The sequence below is a fragment of the Echinops telfairi genome, unplaced genomic scaffold (genome assembly GCF_000313985.2).
Source record: "Echinops telfairi isolate 266 unplaced genomic scaffold, ASM31398v2 ScPeMD7_18;HRSCAF=68, whole genome shotgun sequence".
Classification (NCBI taxonomy): domain Eukaryota; kingdom Metazoa; phylum Chordata; class Mammalia; order Afrosoricida; family Tenrecidae; genus Echinops; species Echinops telfairi.
This window is the reverse complement of record NW_022103915.1, coordinates 29,555,449-29,572,630: the sequence shown is the minus strand read 5'-3', so window position 1 is coordinate 29,572,630 and position 17,182 is coordinate 29,555,449. Positions and strand designations below refer to the sequence as shown.

At 47.5% G+C, this 17,182-nt stretch overlaps 1 protein-coding gene across 1 annotated transcript in view; it reads left to right on the top strand.

Moving 5' to 3' along the window:
* TTLL5 (tubulin tyrosine ligase like 5) overlaps positions 1–17,182 on the top strand; it is a 279,763-nt gene that overhangs the window by 187,816 nt on the left and 74,765 nt on the right. The window contains exon 29 of the mRNA XM_045288172.1: positions 4,288–4,483. Coding sequence (XP_045144107.1) covers positions 4,288–4,483 — 196 coding nt within the window. The remainder of the gene's footprint in view (positions 1–4,287; positions 4,484–17,182) is intronic.

The following is a 17,182-nucleotide window of genomic DNA, read 5'->3' as shown; positions in this document are numbered from 1 at the left end:
GCTACCATGAATTGCGTCTGACTCCATTACTTGACTCCATCCTTTAACTCTCATGCTCTCTATGACTTTACTATAATCTCTACTTATTATCGCTGTACAATTGCGCCTTCCGAACCTGTGATGTTTTGTGGGGTTCCCTCTTTCCCCTTAACCCCACAGACTCCTTTTTGTTGTAAGGCACCGTCGGTGGTTCCGACCCAGAGCGACACCGTGTACAGCAGGACGAGACACCGCCGGTCCTGGGCCGCCCTCATCGTTGGTTTCGCATTTGAGCCCATGGTTGGCAGCCAAGGTGTCGATTCATCTTGTCAAGGGCCATCTTCCTTGTCACTGCCCGCTGCTTTACCAAGCATGATGTAGCTGGCCATGTAGCATGCTCGGCGGCCGTGTGCTAAATGTCAGTCGTACCCTGCGTCCCTGGCATTGTGCAGTTGCCCTTTACCAACTTCTCCAGGGACTGGTCTCGGCTGGTAACATGTCCAAAGGACATGAGACATAGTGATGTCCTCTGCCGCACGTACTTCTAGGGAGCGGTCAGTCTGGCTCTGATTGGGGCCGGCCCTGTAGCCCACTCTGCATGCATGGCTCCATGTTGCCCTCAAGGTTGGGGGCCCCGTGGTGGAGGCTGCATGCACGCTCCCAATCCTGTGCAGACACAACCCATCCTCTGTCTGGGTGGGTGATGCTCACCTTCCTGGCACGATCTCTAAAGACAAAATGCGTACGTCAGTCAATGTGAAGAAAGCAGATGGTGCCGGCTATCAAAAGATACAGCATCTCTGGTTGTAAAGGCTTGAAGTTTAACAAACAGCAGCAACAAGCCCATGTGGAAGAAGCACAGCAGCCTGTGTGATCGTGAGGTGTTGACGGGACGGGGTCCCAGGCATCAGAAGACCCAAAACAAACAGGGTGGGGCGGGGGGAGGAAACCAACATATTGTTGAGAATGGGGTAGGTCAGAGCAGAGACCCAAAACCCAGCTGTAGACAATGGGGCATGTCCTCACATAAGGGTCACAAGGAAGGGATGAGTCAACCAGGGCGCAGTATAGCTCCGATGAAACACACAGTATTCCCCTGGTTACTTGAGGCTTCGCCGCCACCACCCTCAATCATGTCCCCAGTCCTGCCTTTCACTGTGGGCTAGACCGGAGAATGTGCACAGCTACAGATAAGAGATAAGGGCTCACAACACACAGAATCCAGGAATAGGAATGGGAGTAGCGATACCAGGAGAGTAAGGGGAAGGTGGGGAGAGGAAGGGAGGAAGAGGGAACCATTGCAATGATCAACACATAACCACCACCACCCCAGGGGGACAAACAACAGAACCACGGGGAAAGGGGGACAGCAGTCAGTGTAAGATATGAAAAGGATAATAATTTATCCTTTATCCAAGGGTTAGGAGGGTGGAGGGAGTGCAGGGCGGGATAAAAGAGGAGCCGATACTAAGAGCTCAATAGAAGGTAAATTTTTAGAAAATAATCATTGCAACGTATGTATAAATATGCTTGATACAATTGATGTATGAGTTGTTATAAAAGCTGTAAGAGCCCCCAATAAAATGATCTTTTAATTTTTAAAAAAAAGTACATGAGACAAAGTCTCGCCATCCTCTGCATCCACCTGCAGTGGCTGAAATACCCACGGCTTGGGCCGGTCACAGAGGAGTCCTCAAAATAGCATCATAGGAGTTCCTTAGGATAGAATATGTAGATATTTAAACTCAGGCACCAGAAAGCAAGAAAACCCAAGTTATTGTCCACATGGCTTTCTCAGGGTCAGCCATGGTAACACCTGCAGGTGACAAACCCCAACAACTTGTGCTTTCCTGGTAAGATCCTGCGGCCCAAGCCACTCCCACGGCAGGGCAAAGGCAAGCACTCTCCTCCTGGCACACGCCCTCCGCCTTACACTGCTGAGTCTACCCTGCCCCTACCCCACCATGCACCGTAAAAATTCCTGCCTCTTCACTAAAAGCCCATCCTTGCTTGAGAAACTATCTTCTGTGATGTCAAGACAGGGTTTATATTACCGATGAGATTAAAACCAGCTTTGACTATAAAAATGTACAATGTTCCAGTCTGTTCAATATGTGTGCAGTTGGAGGGAAGGAATCTTCTCTGAGCCAAAGTCCCTCAACTGAGCTTCTCTTACCCACAGCCCTACCTCCTGCACATTCACAGATCTATGCTTCATGTCCACATACCTGACAAACTGTCCCAGATCACCCCAGACAAGAGGACACATCCTTAACATCTCCAATTTCTGCCGTCCAATGGGAGGCATTAAAGTAAACAACTCCAAGAAATAGTTGTTCATGGCGAAACTTTGGGAAGATAAAACCAATCCAGCTAGCCAGTGCGGGAATTCTGTCCCCTGTGAACTACACAGTTACATAATAAGCCCTACGCTTCTCTAATCACTGACCTGAGATTGCTCCTGGTGGCTAGAAACTTCTCCCATAACCAGCAGTGAGCTGAGAGTGGATATAGCATTATAGTTGTTGCGTTTTTTGACAGTTGGTACAATTATCTTTACAATATTCTCTAGTTTCATTCTAGACTCAGAGCAGCATCTGCCTAAGCGGGTGAGGAACTTCCAGGGTGGCTGTGCCAGGCAGTTTCTGCTTTTTCACCTGCCCCTCCCCGGTGTTCATTTGCTCATGGAATCAGCCCACTCCTGTCTTGGACTGTCTTTTTGTTTATATCCGGATACTGTTTTCCATCACTGCCCTGTCCTCCTTCCTCCTGGCAGAAAGCCTGCCCTTCCCTTACCAATGAGAAAAGAGATCGCAGGAGCTGCCGGCTCCTCCCTCCTTCCCTGACCATGGGTCACTCCTGCTTTCCTGTAGTCTGTGAGCGATGTCCCTGTTTTCTGAAGGTAGTTAGGGACTTAGTCCTACTCCATCAGTGGCTGCCTCTGGGGAAGGATCGTGTCTCTAAAACAGCCTTCACACTGAGGCCTTTCAAGAGACCACTGAAAATCAAATGTCAAACTCAAAAGAATTTATACATAAACCCCGTTCTCCAGGAAGATTAGTTAAGAGCGTATGTCATTGTGCTGTTATATGATTGAACAAGCCAAACCATGGAAGCAGATGAGCAAAGTTCACAGCCAAGTCCACACAGAAGAAGCACACCTGCTTGTGTGATCCAAAGATGACAGTAACAAAACCCACACATGAGGAAGGGAAAAGTATCAGAGCTGAATTGTGAACACCCCATTTGTAGAAGGGTATGGAGAACAGTGGGAGCCCCCAAATCCACCTGGAGAGTCTCGAGCCACAGGCCAGGGACTGGAACAGCTTCATGTCAGACAGCGATGATTGTAGACTTGACAATGGTGGGTGGAACCATGGTATAATATCATGCGTGGTCCGTTGATCTCCCTCTTGACCCAACCTGAATGCTCTAGGCTCAAGAGCCCCTTCTTGCCTACTCCAGGATATAAATTTCTTCTCTGGCCTTTTAAATATTGGTGGTGGTCTTTTCTTTCATATACTTTTATTTGTATTTTTGATCTTTATATTACTATCTTTTCTTCTTGCCATTTTGTTTTGTTTTCATTTCTTACTGTTTCTCGTGGGTTTCCCAGTTTGTGAAGCTCAGAAGGAGTGGATGCTGGGAGACAAGAACTGATGGGAGGCTCTACCGGGGATAATAAGGAAGGGGGGCTGGGAGTCAGGAGAGGGAGGGGTTTGGTCCAGTCACTCCAAAAGGAACTCGCAAAGGAGAGAAGACCAGCCCAGTGACTTAAATCACCATGAATATTTTTCTTAAGTTGGGCACTATGTAATTTGCCTCAGCTTGGGGTAAGGGGGTTCACCATGAGACCCTTTATAAGGTTCTTCATTGTGTATGCTTTTCTGGTGAGCGTGTGTCAGTTTCTGCAGTCCTTTAACCCACTCCTCTTCCTTTGAAGCTCTCTCGGCTCCTTGTGGAGATTCTTGCGTGAATCACAGGCTGATGAGCTTGCTATCTCAGTAGTTAACATTCAGCCAGTATTCACTGTCTACTGACTGGCCATGGACCAGGCCCTATGATAAAAGGTTAGGATTAGAGGGGAGAGCAAAGGTTTGGTGGGGGGGAGACTATGATCTTTTTCTTAGTTCTTTTGATGAGCTTACAACCTGATAGGGGAATCAGATGTGTTTTTTTTTTCATGCAAAGAGAATGAAAATGTCCAACTGGATTTAGTTCCAGAAAGGGAAAAGACCCGAAACGTTTCTCTCGGCTTTGGCTTGCCCACACACTCACTCTAAGAAATCCGCTTTCTTTTCTCCGCAGGAGCCTCCAGACAGGTGGCTTCGCCTGGGAGGGAGAGGTAGAGAATAACGCGTACAGCAAGGCCACGGGGGTGGTCCCCCAGCACAAGTATCACCCCACCGCGGGCAGCTACCAGCTCCATTTTGCTCTGCAGCAACTTGAACAACAAAAACTTCAATCCCGGCAGCTTTTGGACCAGAGTCGAGCCCGGCACCAGGTAATTCATGATGGCATCCTTCTGTTGGTAGACAAAGAGATTGGAAGGTCAATGGTAAACATGGGAATCGTTACATGTTGCCTGCTTAGCTTTACAAACACCACGACCCTGGCTCAAATGGTTCATGGTGAGTCCTTTTTTAGAGGGAGTTCCGGTGCCATAACCAGGGCTTTGCTGGAAGGTGATGCTGAGCCCACGATGTGTGCCCTTCTTTCATTTGAATGTTTCTCTACAAAGATGTCATCTCTTTCAGTGTTTTCCTTGTCTGCTGTACGGTCTTTAATCCATCCTTGCAGGTCTAACTTCCACCTCCCTAGAAGTTAGCATTGTAAACCTCACTACTTCCAAATCTTACTTCCTGGCCTTCATAAACATATTGTGAATGCATCAATATTTTTAAAGAATAAACAACTTTCACAGTTTTCTTAGAAGAAGTTGCCATAAGTTGCCAGGCATCTTCCAGTTTGACTCCTAAGTATTCAGCAGCTGTTATCAAGTGCCCGTGGTGTGCCACAGGTGTGCCCCTAGTGGTGCAGACATTAAAGCACTTGGCTGCAAACCGAAAGATCGGGGTGAAACCCACCACCCGTCCCATGGGAGAAAGGTGTGTCAGTCTCCTTCTGTAAAGACCCTGAGGAGGTAATTCTACTCTGTCCCGTGGAACCGCCATGAGTCGGAATCGAGTTGACAGCAACGAGGGTAGTTTGGGAGGCGCTGTGTTATGACAGTGACCAGAAACCCAGGAACGCTTGCTGCTGTGGAACGTCAATGCTGTGGGCTACCTGTTGCCCGCGCACTGTCAGGACCTTCTTTCTAGCCCACCTAAATGAGCGCGCTGCCTAAGCAGGTGAGAGTAGCAGAACAGTATGGCCCCAGTGACAGAGAAAGAATGACTTCCCACACAGAAATGGCGAGCTGCGAAGGGTTAAGTTTTCCCATACCAATTGCGGGTTCGTGTTGGCATCAGTTATGCATGACAGTGGGGTTTGGGCCTAACTGTGATTCTATGGCTTTCCCAGAGACTTGCCTACTTGCAGAAACACCTTCTGTCCACTGGATCTCCTGGCATTGACTGCTTTCTTTCTGAAACGTCGTGTGTGGTGCTCACTAGTGATGTGGACTTCGTATTTACTGTCCTCCCAGGCTAAGCCACATAGAGGTCCCACTGAAACGGCCACCCCCCTTCCATGTGTCTTCATTCATTTCTCTCTTCAGCTCCTTTCTGGAGCTAACCTGTCCTCTCGGCCTTGTTCACGCGCTGACCCTCGGTCTTTGACAGCGCACGCTGTTGCGGTAACTGACAAATGACAAGTACATGGCACCTTAGATCATTTTTACTAGAGAGAAATCTAGACGTCTTTGTCTACAGAGTCTGGAAGGTAGCTTATCTTCTTGATCAACCACACTGCCCGCTGCCATAGAGAAGTGTCTCGTTTAGAAAACCTGGCGGTCATTGGAACCAACATGCATGATCACAATTGCAGATGTTTGTAAAGGTGTCTCTTGGTTGTTGCTTTTTAAACTGAGTGTGAGGTCATTGAAGCGTGTTGAACTTCTGCCCTCTCTGTCGTTCAGAGGATCCCCATATGGCCCTAGTGACATAGTGGTCACGTGTTGGGCTGCTAATCATGAGGTCAGGGATTCGAAACCACCAGCCAGTTCCAAGGGAGAAAGATGAAACTTGCTACTCCCATGAGGAGTTAGTCTCCAAAACGCATAGGGGCAGTTCTACCCTGTGCTGTAGGGTCGGTCTGAGTCAGCATCGACTCAACGGCAGTGAGTTTGATTTTTCGGTTTAGAAAGTACATCCTTTTTAAATCGTACACGCTGTCCGTGTTGAATCCAAACCAAACAAACAAACAAAAATGACTGCAGGGCTCTGAGGCTTTGGGGAGGGAGAGACCGTTTTGCTGACTTTCACTTTTAGGTACAGCCTGGTTTTTCAGTTCTCCCTGTTCTTTTGATTAGCTTCCAGCAGCTCACATTCCTTTGAGAATTCAGAGAACTGCTGCTCTTGTGTGGATTTCTTTTTTCATCACGGATTATACTGGTTTAGTTGCACTGAACTATGAAGTCTATGGAAAATGTGTTTGTTTGTTTTTAAGAATCTGTTAGAATATCTGTCTTCAAGAGGAGTCAGAACTCCCAAGAAGGGTGTTATCTCGTGTCTCCTGGAGAAGGAACAGACAATCATTCATCACAGTTTTTTATATGTCTGTAACATCATCGCACTTCTTCCCCTTGCTCTGCCAAACCACAGCACGTTTGGGTAAAAACGAATAAAGGTCAAGATCTAGAACTGTAGTGGGAGAGTTAAAGAAATTAGATCACACTAACTTGAAGAGCTTATAGCTAGAGAAAGAACCAAAGAAAAGTATGTCAAATGCCTGCACAAGAAGGATCTTTAAGACCGTAGAGCACATTGTTTGGTAGGATGTTAGAATTATTCTACAGAAGGTACAAAACAACAAAAGAAACAGACTCCACTCCGATCAGGTTGATTCTGACTCATTGCCACCCTGTAGGGCTGCCCGCATCTGAGGTTGTAACTAAGCAGGAAAAACCTCCTCTTGTTAACCATGGAGCAGCTGAGGGGTTCAAACTACTGACCTTGTGGTTAGCGACCAAATGTGTCACCCACACTAGGCCACTGAGCTCCATGCAGAAGGAACGAAGCCCTGCTAAATTTTAAGCCTTTGTTTTTAGCTTAGCTGGTGAATTTTTCTAGACCTCACCATTAGAATTATTACCTAATTGCTGAAACACGATTTGAATATTTAGTATTTCCCAGCCTAGATTTAGCCCTTTAACTAGAGTTGGTGATTCCCCACTGGTGCTAATGAACTCTGTACAGTTTGGATTCATTTCTCTAAATTGCAGGGAATCTCTGATATATCTAACAGTTTGGCGAATTGTCAGATCGGAGGGGAGAATAGAAACCTAGTTTTCCTAGCAGGCGCCTATGTGTGTGGAGCAGGATGTTTGAGCTGGCACTGTGTTGGGCGGCATTCTTTTATATTGCATTCCAGTAATTTTGTGAACAGTGCCTTTCGATAGTGGCCTCCTAATAAATGCCCGGGCAAGACCATGTGGGTTTTTCTGCATTCCCTGCAAAGGGGCTTTGTATCTTTGCTGCCCTCCCTCTCCCGTCAGAGTCTTGGGTACCCAGCTTCTTGAGGGTGGTGGTCATCTCACGGAGGCCAGCTCTATGTCAGGGTGGGAGTCTGGAAAGGGCATCTCTGATCGCTCATGCCGAGTCAGCTGGTATCTTGAGCATTACACTCACCCACCCAGAAGCCATCGTTCACCGCACCCACCGGGACAGAAGATGGAGCTCTTACCATTGTCGGGAAGGACACACACCATCTGGAGTTGTCATCGGAGCCTTCCAGGGATAGAGGCACCACAAAGACAGATGACCTGGTCTGTGGAGAAGAGGGCATGGAAGCCATGGGTTTGTTTTGGGGTTTTTTTCTCCATTGGAAAAACACCCATCGAGGTCAGAGCAGACTTTTTCTGTAAATGTCCAGAAAGTCTAGGTTTTATTTAGGTTTTGCTGGTTCGATGGTAAGGTGACCAGATTTTAACATTGGTAAAGTGGGACAAAAGCGGGACACCATTGATAAAACTCATATCCTGGAGAAATAGCCACATGGCAGCCAAAAACTGTATCCCCTAGCTTGTCGTGCATTCTTTCCAAAAATTGGGACTTTTTTAAAATGCCGCGGGACGCGGGGAAAAATTGTTAAAACTCAGGACTGTCCCTCCAAAAGCGGGACGTCTGGTCACCTTATTCTATGGCCTCTCCCGCCCCTGCTCAACTCAGCCCTGGAAAACCAGCTGCCCTCACCGTCTCACCGACCCCTGGTAATCTCGCATGTCTCCAAGGACACTGTGCTCCATGGGACTTCCAGTGCCTCGTGTCATGGAAGTAGATGGCCAGGTCACACACAAACGAGTGTGGCTGTGTTCTAAAAACACACTATCCACAGGCAGCAGGCTGGGCCAGGCCTGCAGACCGTTGGGTACAGGCGTCTGATGTCGAGCAGCAGAATCAGTTGGAGGGCTGTAAGAATACAGATGGCAGCCCGGGCCCGGGCCCAGCCTTCTTCCATTACGGAGTCATTACGTTTGAGGTCAGGTGGGCCCAGGTACTTCCAGTTTTAACAGGTTGCCAGGTAATGTGAATGCTATTCATTCAGGAACCACACCTGGAGAACTACTTGCTCTAAAGCAGGGTTCTCAGCCTGTGGGTCGAGACCCCTTTGAGGGTTGAAAGTCCCTTTCACAGGGGTTACCAGCCAGAATCATAACAGTAGCAAAATGGCAGTGATGAAGTAGCACCGAAAATAATTTTATGGTTGGGGAGTCACCACAACATCAGGAACTGTATTTAAGGGTCATGGCATTAGGAAGGTTGGCAAACCACTGCTCTAGAGGGAATGAGATTAGAAACGGCTCCTCTTAGCTATTTGTCCACTGCCTTTTGGAAGGAAGACCTGAATGTGAAAATTCAGTGTTGCCCCGGTCAAACTTGAGGCGATTGCTTGCTTTTGTTTTCCAATAGAAACCTTGTCCCCACCCTTTCCACTCCATCTGCCACCCTCTGCTTCTAAATAATTGTGCAGAAGGCCGGCTTGCTCAGTGAACCACACCGTGAAAGAGATTTTTGACACAGTGTGGAAAATGTAACTGTGTCAGCAAACAATTTGCCTAGAAATAGTCTCCTGAGAGCTTACTTTGTCCCATAAGCTTTTGCCAAAACGCAACAAAATACGATATGATGAAAAAGAGAGAAAAAGAAAACACCTCCTTGTTCACTCTTGTTATCAGGGTACATTCTGCTCCGCACTCATTGCTCCCAGGAGTCTAGTGGTGTGGTGGGTAAGAGATAAGTGCGGGCACAGATTCCCCCTCTTGGTTTTATTCCTAGCCGGCACTTCATTAACATGTCCAACCCCTGTGTTCCAACCCCTGTGGCTGGTGCTTTCTGTGTGTGTACTCATTTAAAGTGGGGTTCAGAATGACAAGAGGACATGACAGGGGTGGCGGGACACATTGCTCATGTGCGATGCCCCCTCGCATTTTCCTTCTCTCCTCTTCCCCTCTCGTGCTGGCTCCGGGCCCCTGAGGTGGGGGGCTGGCTTGGGCCGAGTGACTCCTGGTACCGTCAGCAGAGAGGCTCTCCTAGCCGGGGTCTGTGAGGAGCGCTGCACCAGCGCAGGGCCCGACCAACCTGATTCTAATTGCCGACACGGAGCTGATGTTATTCTTGGCCCAGGACAGGGCGATTACTCAGTAGTTTCTGTTAAAATGATCCTTTGTTAAACTTGTGCTCCCAACCCCCTTCTCCCTTCCCTCCCACTCTTTTCTCTGCCTCGTCCAGTCTGAAAAGGAGCCCCAAATTAAGGATATTTGGATGGGCAAGGCAGAAACGGCTGACGTTTCTTTAAAAAACAACCAAGAGGGGTGAGGGTGCTGTGGGAGGTTGTTTTTTTGGTGGTTTTGTTTTAATCTTGATTCTTCACCGGTTCCTTTCACTCTGTTTCCAAGGACCTTCCATTTTAGCAGCCTTCATCGTCAACCTTAGGTCACGCCGAAGCAGGAAAAACTTGCGTCCCGAGTTCTTCTCATCCTGCTACCCCTGTCCTTCCTTCCCTGCCCGCCATGCCCGCTTGACCAGAGTGACGTACGTTCCATAGCACGGGGCCAACACTCCCGGAAGAGGCAGGGGCAGAGTGGTTCAGTGCTGCAGCCAAAGGCCTTCCATCAGCTGGGAGCATCTGGTGTGTGGTGTGTGACCGACCAGCCCTTTGCTTGTGACAGGGTGGTGGTGCACATGGGCAACCTTACAGGTGTGGAAAAGATGCCCACATAATCCCCACCGACTGCTCTTGTACTGATCCCAAAAGTTTATTGCACGTGTTGAGAAAAATCGAGGTGCACCCACACCCTCTTTGCAGACGGGAAGACTGGGACTCTGAGGCCCGCCCTCGCTGCTGTGTGTGTGTGTTGTGGAGCAGGGGAGAGAAGGGAAGCTCAGCAGGCACCCGGTCTCTCTTCAGGCGGCCAGCAATAACATGCCAGCTCCCCAGCGTGGCACAGAGACAGCAGGCAAGCGGCTGTCTAAGGCGGCAGTGTGCAGGGAGGGCAGGTAGACGTGGCATGGGCACAGGCAGGGCACGGTGAGGAGCGGACCTGTGCACACTGGGCTTCCTGCAGCATGTTGACCGACTCTCGGAACCTACTGTTGTTTTCTTTGTTTGTTTGTTTGTTTGGCTCTGTCTTACTTTCCCTTGTGACCGTTCTCAGAAACTCATGCCCCCGGCTTTGAGCTTTTGACTTTTCTCTCTTTTCCTCAAAGCCACAGAAACCAAACTTACACCCTCCAGTCGATTTCAGCTCCCAGCGACCCTGAAGCACAGGGTAGCCCTGCCCCCATGGGGTTCCGAGAGTCCTGACGGCGCTGTGGGCCACACGGTGGGCTGCTCCCCGGGAGAAAGAGGAGACGCTCCGCTCCCCTAAAGATCTGGGCTCAGAACCCTTTTGTGGAGTCAGCGTGGACTTGCTGGCAGCGGTTTGAGAGCTGTTAAGTGTCATTGCATATTCCTGTCCCTATAACACTGTTTGAGAAGTTGTTCTCAGGTATCTTAGGTGGCTTGTCTCTTGTTCGCATGCAGTATCTCACAAAGATTTACTAAATATTTACACTTAGGCCCCGGCATGATCCCACTAACTTCAAATTGGTAAGGAAATGAAGAGAGAAAAGGTCATCATCAGTGAGGTGTGCTGGGACTTTAGCATTAGACCCCTCCCCTTGTACGCCATGGTTCAGGGATGCCCGTCTCCCACACTGGATTCTGGACCACGCTCTGGATGTTCACAGAGTGAGAGCTCTTAGGTGGACAGTTACTCAGGACACAGGAATTCTGTCTCCAGTTTCCACTTGGTCCTTCTCTCCCTCTTCCTGGTCCTGGAAATACCGCTTTATTTGTGTTTTAAAATGAGTTTGTTCACCATTACTGGAGAGAGCTGGGAAGAGAAAGAATAGAAGGAATAATTAATCTAAGGATAAAATCTGGAGATTGTTCACATGTTTGCACAAACACACGCTTATCTTATGAACAGAAAAGAAAAAAAACGGCACTCCATCATCTTGTGAGCCAGTTCTTCACAGCTACCTCCGCACATTAGTCAAGGAAAGAAAAGTCCATCCTCTCAGACCAACCGATGGGAATGTAATGATGCAGCCTTGGCAGGACAATTTGGGAGTTGACGGAAAAGACATTTCTCAAATATATATCAGTAAGTCGCCTTCTGATCTGGCTAGTCCACCAAAAAAAGTTTTAAGGAAATTTTCCTGTGTATGTAAAGCTAGAAAGATAATGTGATGTTTTATCACTGTACTGGTCTTAAATAGCAAAAAATAAAAAATGATAACAACCTCATTGTGTCTGTATAGTTTTCTATGATAAAACAGATTGGGAAGGGGGCTGCTTCCCCCCCCCCCCTTATTTCAGAAAGAAAAATCCCCAGCCTGTCAGTGTGCGTGTGTGCTTGTTTTACCAATGGTCAGACATTGCCTCTTGGGACGTTAGGAAAATATGTAAAAGAGGTGGAACGCTAAGCAGAATCAAGATAGTTTCCTAGGAGTGCCAATCTGCCATTGGCGCGTCAGTCTTCTCCAAGAAGGCAGGTTGAGTTCTGTTAGAGTAGGGTGCAGGTGGGGCAGCTGCTCAGTGGGAGGTCTGGAGGGCCAGTTGACGTCTCTGGGCTTAATGGTCATGACATGTGCTAGCTGCTTCACAACTGGGCTTGGGTTTTGGATATACCCACACCCAACCCAAGGGCATTACTGGTGTTTCCGTACTCCTGAAGACCCAACTCAAGGACTACTGAAGGTCACGTCCGTTCAGTATGAAGGAGTCTGAGGCCCTGAACTGTAGCGCAGTGTCTGTTTTTAATAACCTGTATTGTGTCTCAAATCTTAGCCAACGGAGGTGATTCAGAGACTGTCTGAAGCACACTGGTTTCCCTTGGTTGGTGGGCAATAGTTCCTCCTAAATTGTTCTGTCAGGTGAGCCCCTGTCTTCCTCTCCTTTAGCGCAGATCACGTGAACGATCATGCCCCACCTTGTCTATTCCCTAAAAGAAAAGGAGCCTCTTGGTTTGTTTTGAAGATAGCAGGCGATCCAGCAGTGTCCTGTCTGAGGTGCCCCTGTGCTTGATCTCTTTCTGAACAGTAGCCCACTCTTCGGTTCTGCCCTTCCCTGTCGGGGTCACCGCCCTGTGTGGTGCTTTGTAGCAGTTTTCGGAGTCATGCTCTGTTTCTCTTGCTCAGCCTCCAGTATTGTCCCAGCTGACAAACATTGTGAGTGGAAGACAGCCAACAGCTCCCTACAATGTGAGACAAAGGCCTTTGGGAAGCTTGTTCCCAAGACAGAAATAGCTACCCTCACCTTCACCTTGGCCCCGAGCTTTTTACAGCACGGTGTGGTTGCACAAGGGTTGTAATGTGTCTCTCCTCCACGAACAGCTCTGAGCCTGGCGTGGGCTCAGGTGGGTGATTAGCGGCTTAACATGCTCAAATATATATATATCTCATTCTCCAGCACTTGAGTAGCTAGAGTGAAGCATACTAGAAGTGGTTTTGTATAATCTGTAGTGGAAACCGAGTTAGCACACAATCCAAAATGGGGAGAATGATGCCCAGAGTTCCTGCAGAGGGGCTGTAGGAAGAGGTTGGCAAAGAGACATTAGCCTACTCAAATAGAGATCAGCTCTTGCTGATTTCATTCCCTTAATTCTCAAAAAAGAAGAAGACTTTAGAAGGTTATTGCCTACAAATAGCCCTCCAGCTCTGGTCCACTCCAGGAGGAAGCCGGGGTGACAGCTGAAAGGAGGAGTGTTTTCTTGGAAGGAATAAATAAAAGAATTTCTTCAAACCACCCAGAACTTAATCTCTGCACAGTATTATCTTTTCAGTCCAAGAGCCCAGATCTTGTTTCCTTGTAGCCTTCCAAGTTGCAGTCTGTGTTCTGTCTATCAGAAATTCCGCCTTGCCACCCATGAGTACCCTTCTGTTGTGGGAGAAGGAGGGCCTTTCCAGTCTTTTGCCTGGGGCCATGCCAGCCCTCAAACTGTGGTTTTCTCTGAGTCTCCTTGCTGGAGCATAGCTGTTTCCCACACCCAACAAAGAAGCAAAAGTCATGTATGTGTTGACCCGGTCTGGAGTATAGGCCAGTGCTGACGCAGTGCTCACATTCCCAGGCCATTGCCTGATGACCATGCAGCCCCCATCCCGGGGTGCTAACCCACAAGGATGAGGTGCCAATATTGTATTTCCAACCCTCACATTTCTTAGAAATTAGCGAGAGGACTTCATAGGATCCTTCTGCCCTTCTAAGACAAAGAATGACCATCCAGGCAAAGCCATCACTTGATCTATAGTTGGTACGGTTGTACTGGGTTGGGGCAATGTAGAGAGTGGAGGGTTCTGGGGAGGGATGCTTTCTGCCCCTCCTCTGAGCACCTCCTTTCATATGTCTGCTCTTAACATTACCTGGGTGCCTTCTTATCAGACTCAGTTGCTTAATCCCAATCCACTTCACCTTGCCCTCCATGGAACCCCTGCCATTTGTAGAGGTGCCCATGACCGACTCTTTGGCATTTCTTGTGGTTATAACACTGTGGTCATTTCATTATCCGTTCAGAATATTAAAGTATAGACATAAAGCCAGTCTCCACCTAGAAGCATTTTGCTATATTTGGAAAGAATATCTGCTTGAGATGCAGTGTGTTTATGTTGTAGTGTGTGTGTTCGCCGTTTTATTCTATTGTTTAAGCACCAGAGAGGGAGGGGTTTGAACACATGCTGGGTTCTTTTCTTACTCACTCTTTGGTGCCTTGTTTTAACAAAATAAGATTTGATTGTGTTTTCGGTGAAAGTTTACATGGCAAATGGGATTCTCATTTAATACTGTTTATATATGCTGTTTAGTGGCATCAGTTATATTTTCACATTGTGTCAAACTCCTCATTATATCCATTCTGATTGTTCCATTTCCATTCATCTATCTAGCTCCCCTGCCCATCCTGCCCCCTTTACCTTCTCATCTTTGCTTTAAGGTGAATGTTAACTGTTTGGTCTCGTACACTTGGTTTTCGTAGGGTTTCTGGGGTGAGGGGAGGGCTGTAAGAGCCCAGTATTCATGGGTGGTGCTATTTGTCTTGTGAGCTCCTTGGTTATTTAACTTGAAGGTGATCTCTGCAATGGTTCCCGTTCCAGGTTTGAAGAGTATCTCAGGGTGTGTATTAGATTGTAAACAGACTTGACTTTGTGGTAGATTAAGATTTGTTTCTCTGTCACTTAGGAATCTGTTGTGGCTGCATGTAACAGAACTCACTGCCCAACCGTCGCCCCTCCACACATGCACACCCCAATGTATTTTGTTGTGTTTGAGATAAAGACTTATCTTCTGAGACTAGAACATGTATGTCTAAACTCCTGCTACAAAATGTTCACCTAGAAAAGGGGATTTGTTTTTGTTTACTCTCTGCAGAAATGCCTACTTACACCTTATGACTGAGTGTGAATTGACACACAAAACACACTAGACAGTGTACCAAGTCCGAGAAGTGGTCCCATTATAAAGTTACATCTGTCTGTAGACACCCACTCACCTCTTTTCTTGTGTAGGATTTCGTTATTGCTAATAATTGTTGGTATCATTTTTTTTTCATTCGTGGAGTAAATGTTAAGCACCTTTTATGCCCATGACATCCTACTAAGCAATTGTGGGTAAAAAGAAATCAATCAGATACAAATCCAGCCATTTCCAGAATTCACTGTCTAGTAAGGGTGGGGTGGGGGGGATACATGCGTAAATGACTGTGATGCAAAGTAGAACGTGCTAAACGGGATAAAAGGCATATAAATACATTTTTATGTGTTCCAGAAGAAGAGAAGACTGTTTCTGCCAACGAGAATTGAGTAAATATGATCTGGGGGACCTAGACATATGTTTTTTGTTTAAGTTTACTCTCACAGCTAACAAGCACCATCATAAGACTAGAAATACATTGAAAAAATACATAACCAACTACCGTTCACAAAGGATTGCAGATAAACTGATTTGCATAGCGTCCCATCCTCTCCTTCTTCAATAAACGGAGGTGAACTTTGAGAGGGAACTGGACATTTGTTGAGTGTTCCTTGTGTGCCTGGTACTTAGATTTCTGTGAGAACGCTGTTATCGAAGCCCTGGGCTAGATTTACTTAGATGATCTCGTTTAATCCCCAGCATGCCCTTGAAGCGATTACCATTGCTTATGAGGAAGCTAAAGCTCAGGGAGGTTAAGAAGTTGGAAAGGTCCTGGATTCACACCCACGTTTGATTGTAAAGCCGTGGCCGCTTCCGCTTAGCATCTCTCTCTCTGCCTTTCACCAATGGCCTGCTATGATTTTGTGTCTGTACGTGTTATCAGTTGCTTCTTCACCCCGGTCTCTAATGGGGAGCCCCCTGCCCAGCAGGGTGAAGCTGGGACTTCCTCTGTACACTTTGACTTGTTACCTGCTGAACGTGACTTTTATTCATTTAGTTTCATAAGGAATAACCACACAAACACCGACCGTACACACAAGGTAAAAACTGAACATCTATGTGTGTTTTGGAAAGTTCGTGGGAACATTCCATGACCTTTTAATACGATTTTCCATGAACTTTTTGAACCCTCCCTGAATGTAGGTCAGCATAAAGTACTGCTCTGCGGGCTCCAGTTCGCACTTGCATGGCTGGCTCTATTCCGAGCTAAGCATGTTTAAACGTGGCTCTGCGGTGAGCGGACGGCTGCACACACTTTCTCCCGGTCATAGCACTTGTCATCATCTCCTGGGAGGGCCTTCCCAGAAAAGGAACCTTTTTAATGCCATGAAAAAAATTACTTTGAGGTCAGGGCCAGTATCGAACGTTTAATCAAACTCAAGTGGACATCTTCCCCAATTATCGAAGCGTGGCAACGGACTGCTGCCCCTCCTAGAACAACAGTTTTCAGATGGATCGAGTGTTGTAGGGGTGGTTGGGAAGACCTCAGAGTGGAGCCAAGAGAGAGAAATGGGCGGCCTCAGTGAACAAAGAAACCGGCAGAAGTTGATGGGGGAAGACCAGAGGGACCTCGCTTGTTTTGGCAAGTTCAGGTTTAAGCCAACATCTTATCCTCCACCAGCTTTCGGCTCAGTGGGTCCCAAAGCACCATGCAAAGAGTAGCTAGCTCTCAGAGCTGACCTTTCCTTTAGCCCCGCGGTTCTCAACCTGTGGGTTGAGACTCCTTTGGAGGGTCCAACGACGCTTTCACAGAGTTTGCCTAAGACCATCGGAAAGCACCTATTTCTGATGGTCTTAGGAACTGAGACACCGCTCCTCTGTCCATCTCTAGGCGAGTCTGCCCACATGCAGATATGCCCACATCCTGAGTACCTTGCTTGATGACATCATCGCGCCAACCCCATCATGTACACCCCGAACAAACACAGGTGCATGTGACAGGATTGGTGCCATAATGTACTTACGCGGACCAGTCATGCATGTGTAGAGAGCAGCTGCTGTGTTGAAAGCAGCAGTATTGGAAGCAAAACAACACCTCATGAAATCATCAGCTACTGCAAAATAAATAAATATATATGTGTATGTGTGTATATAT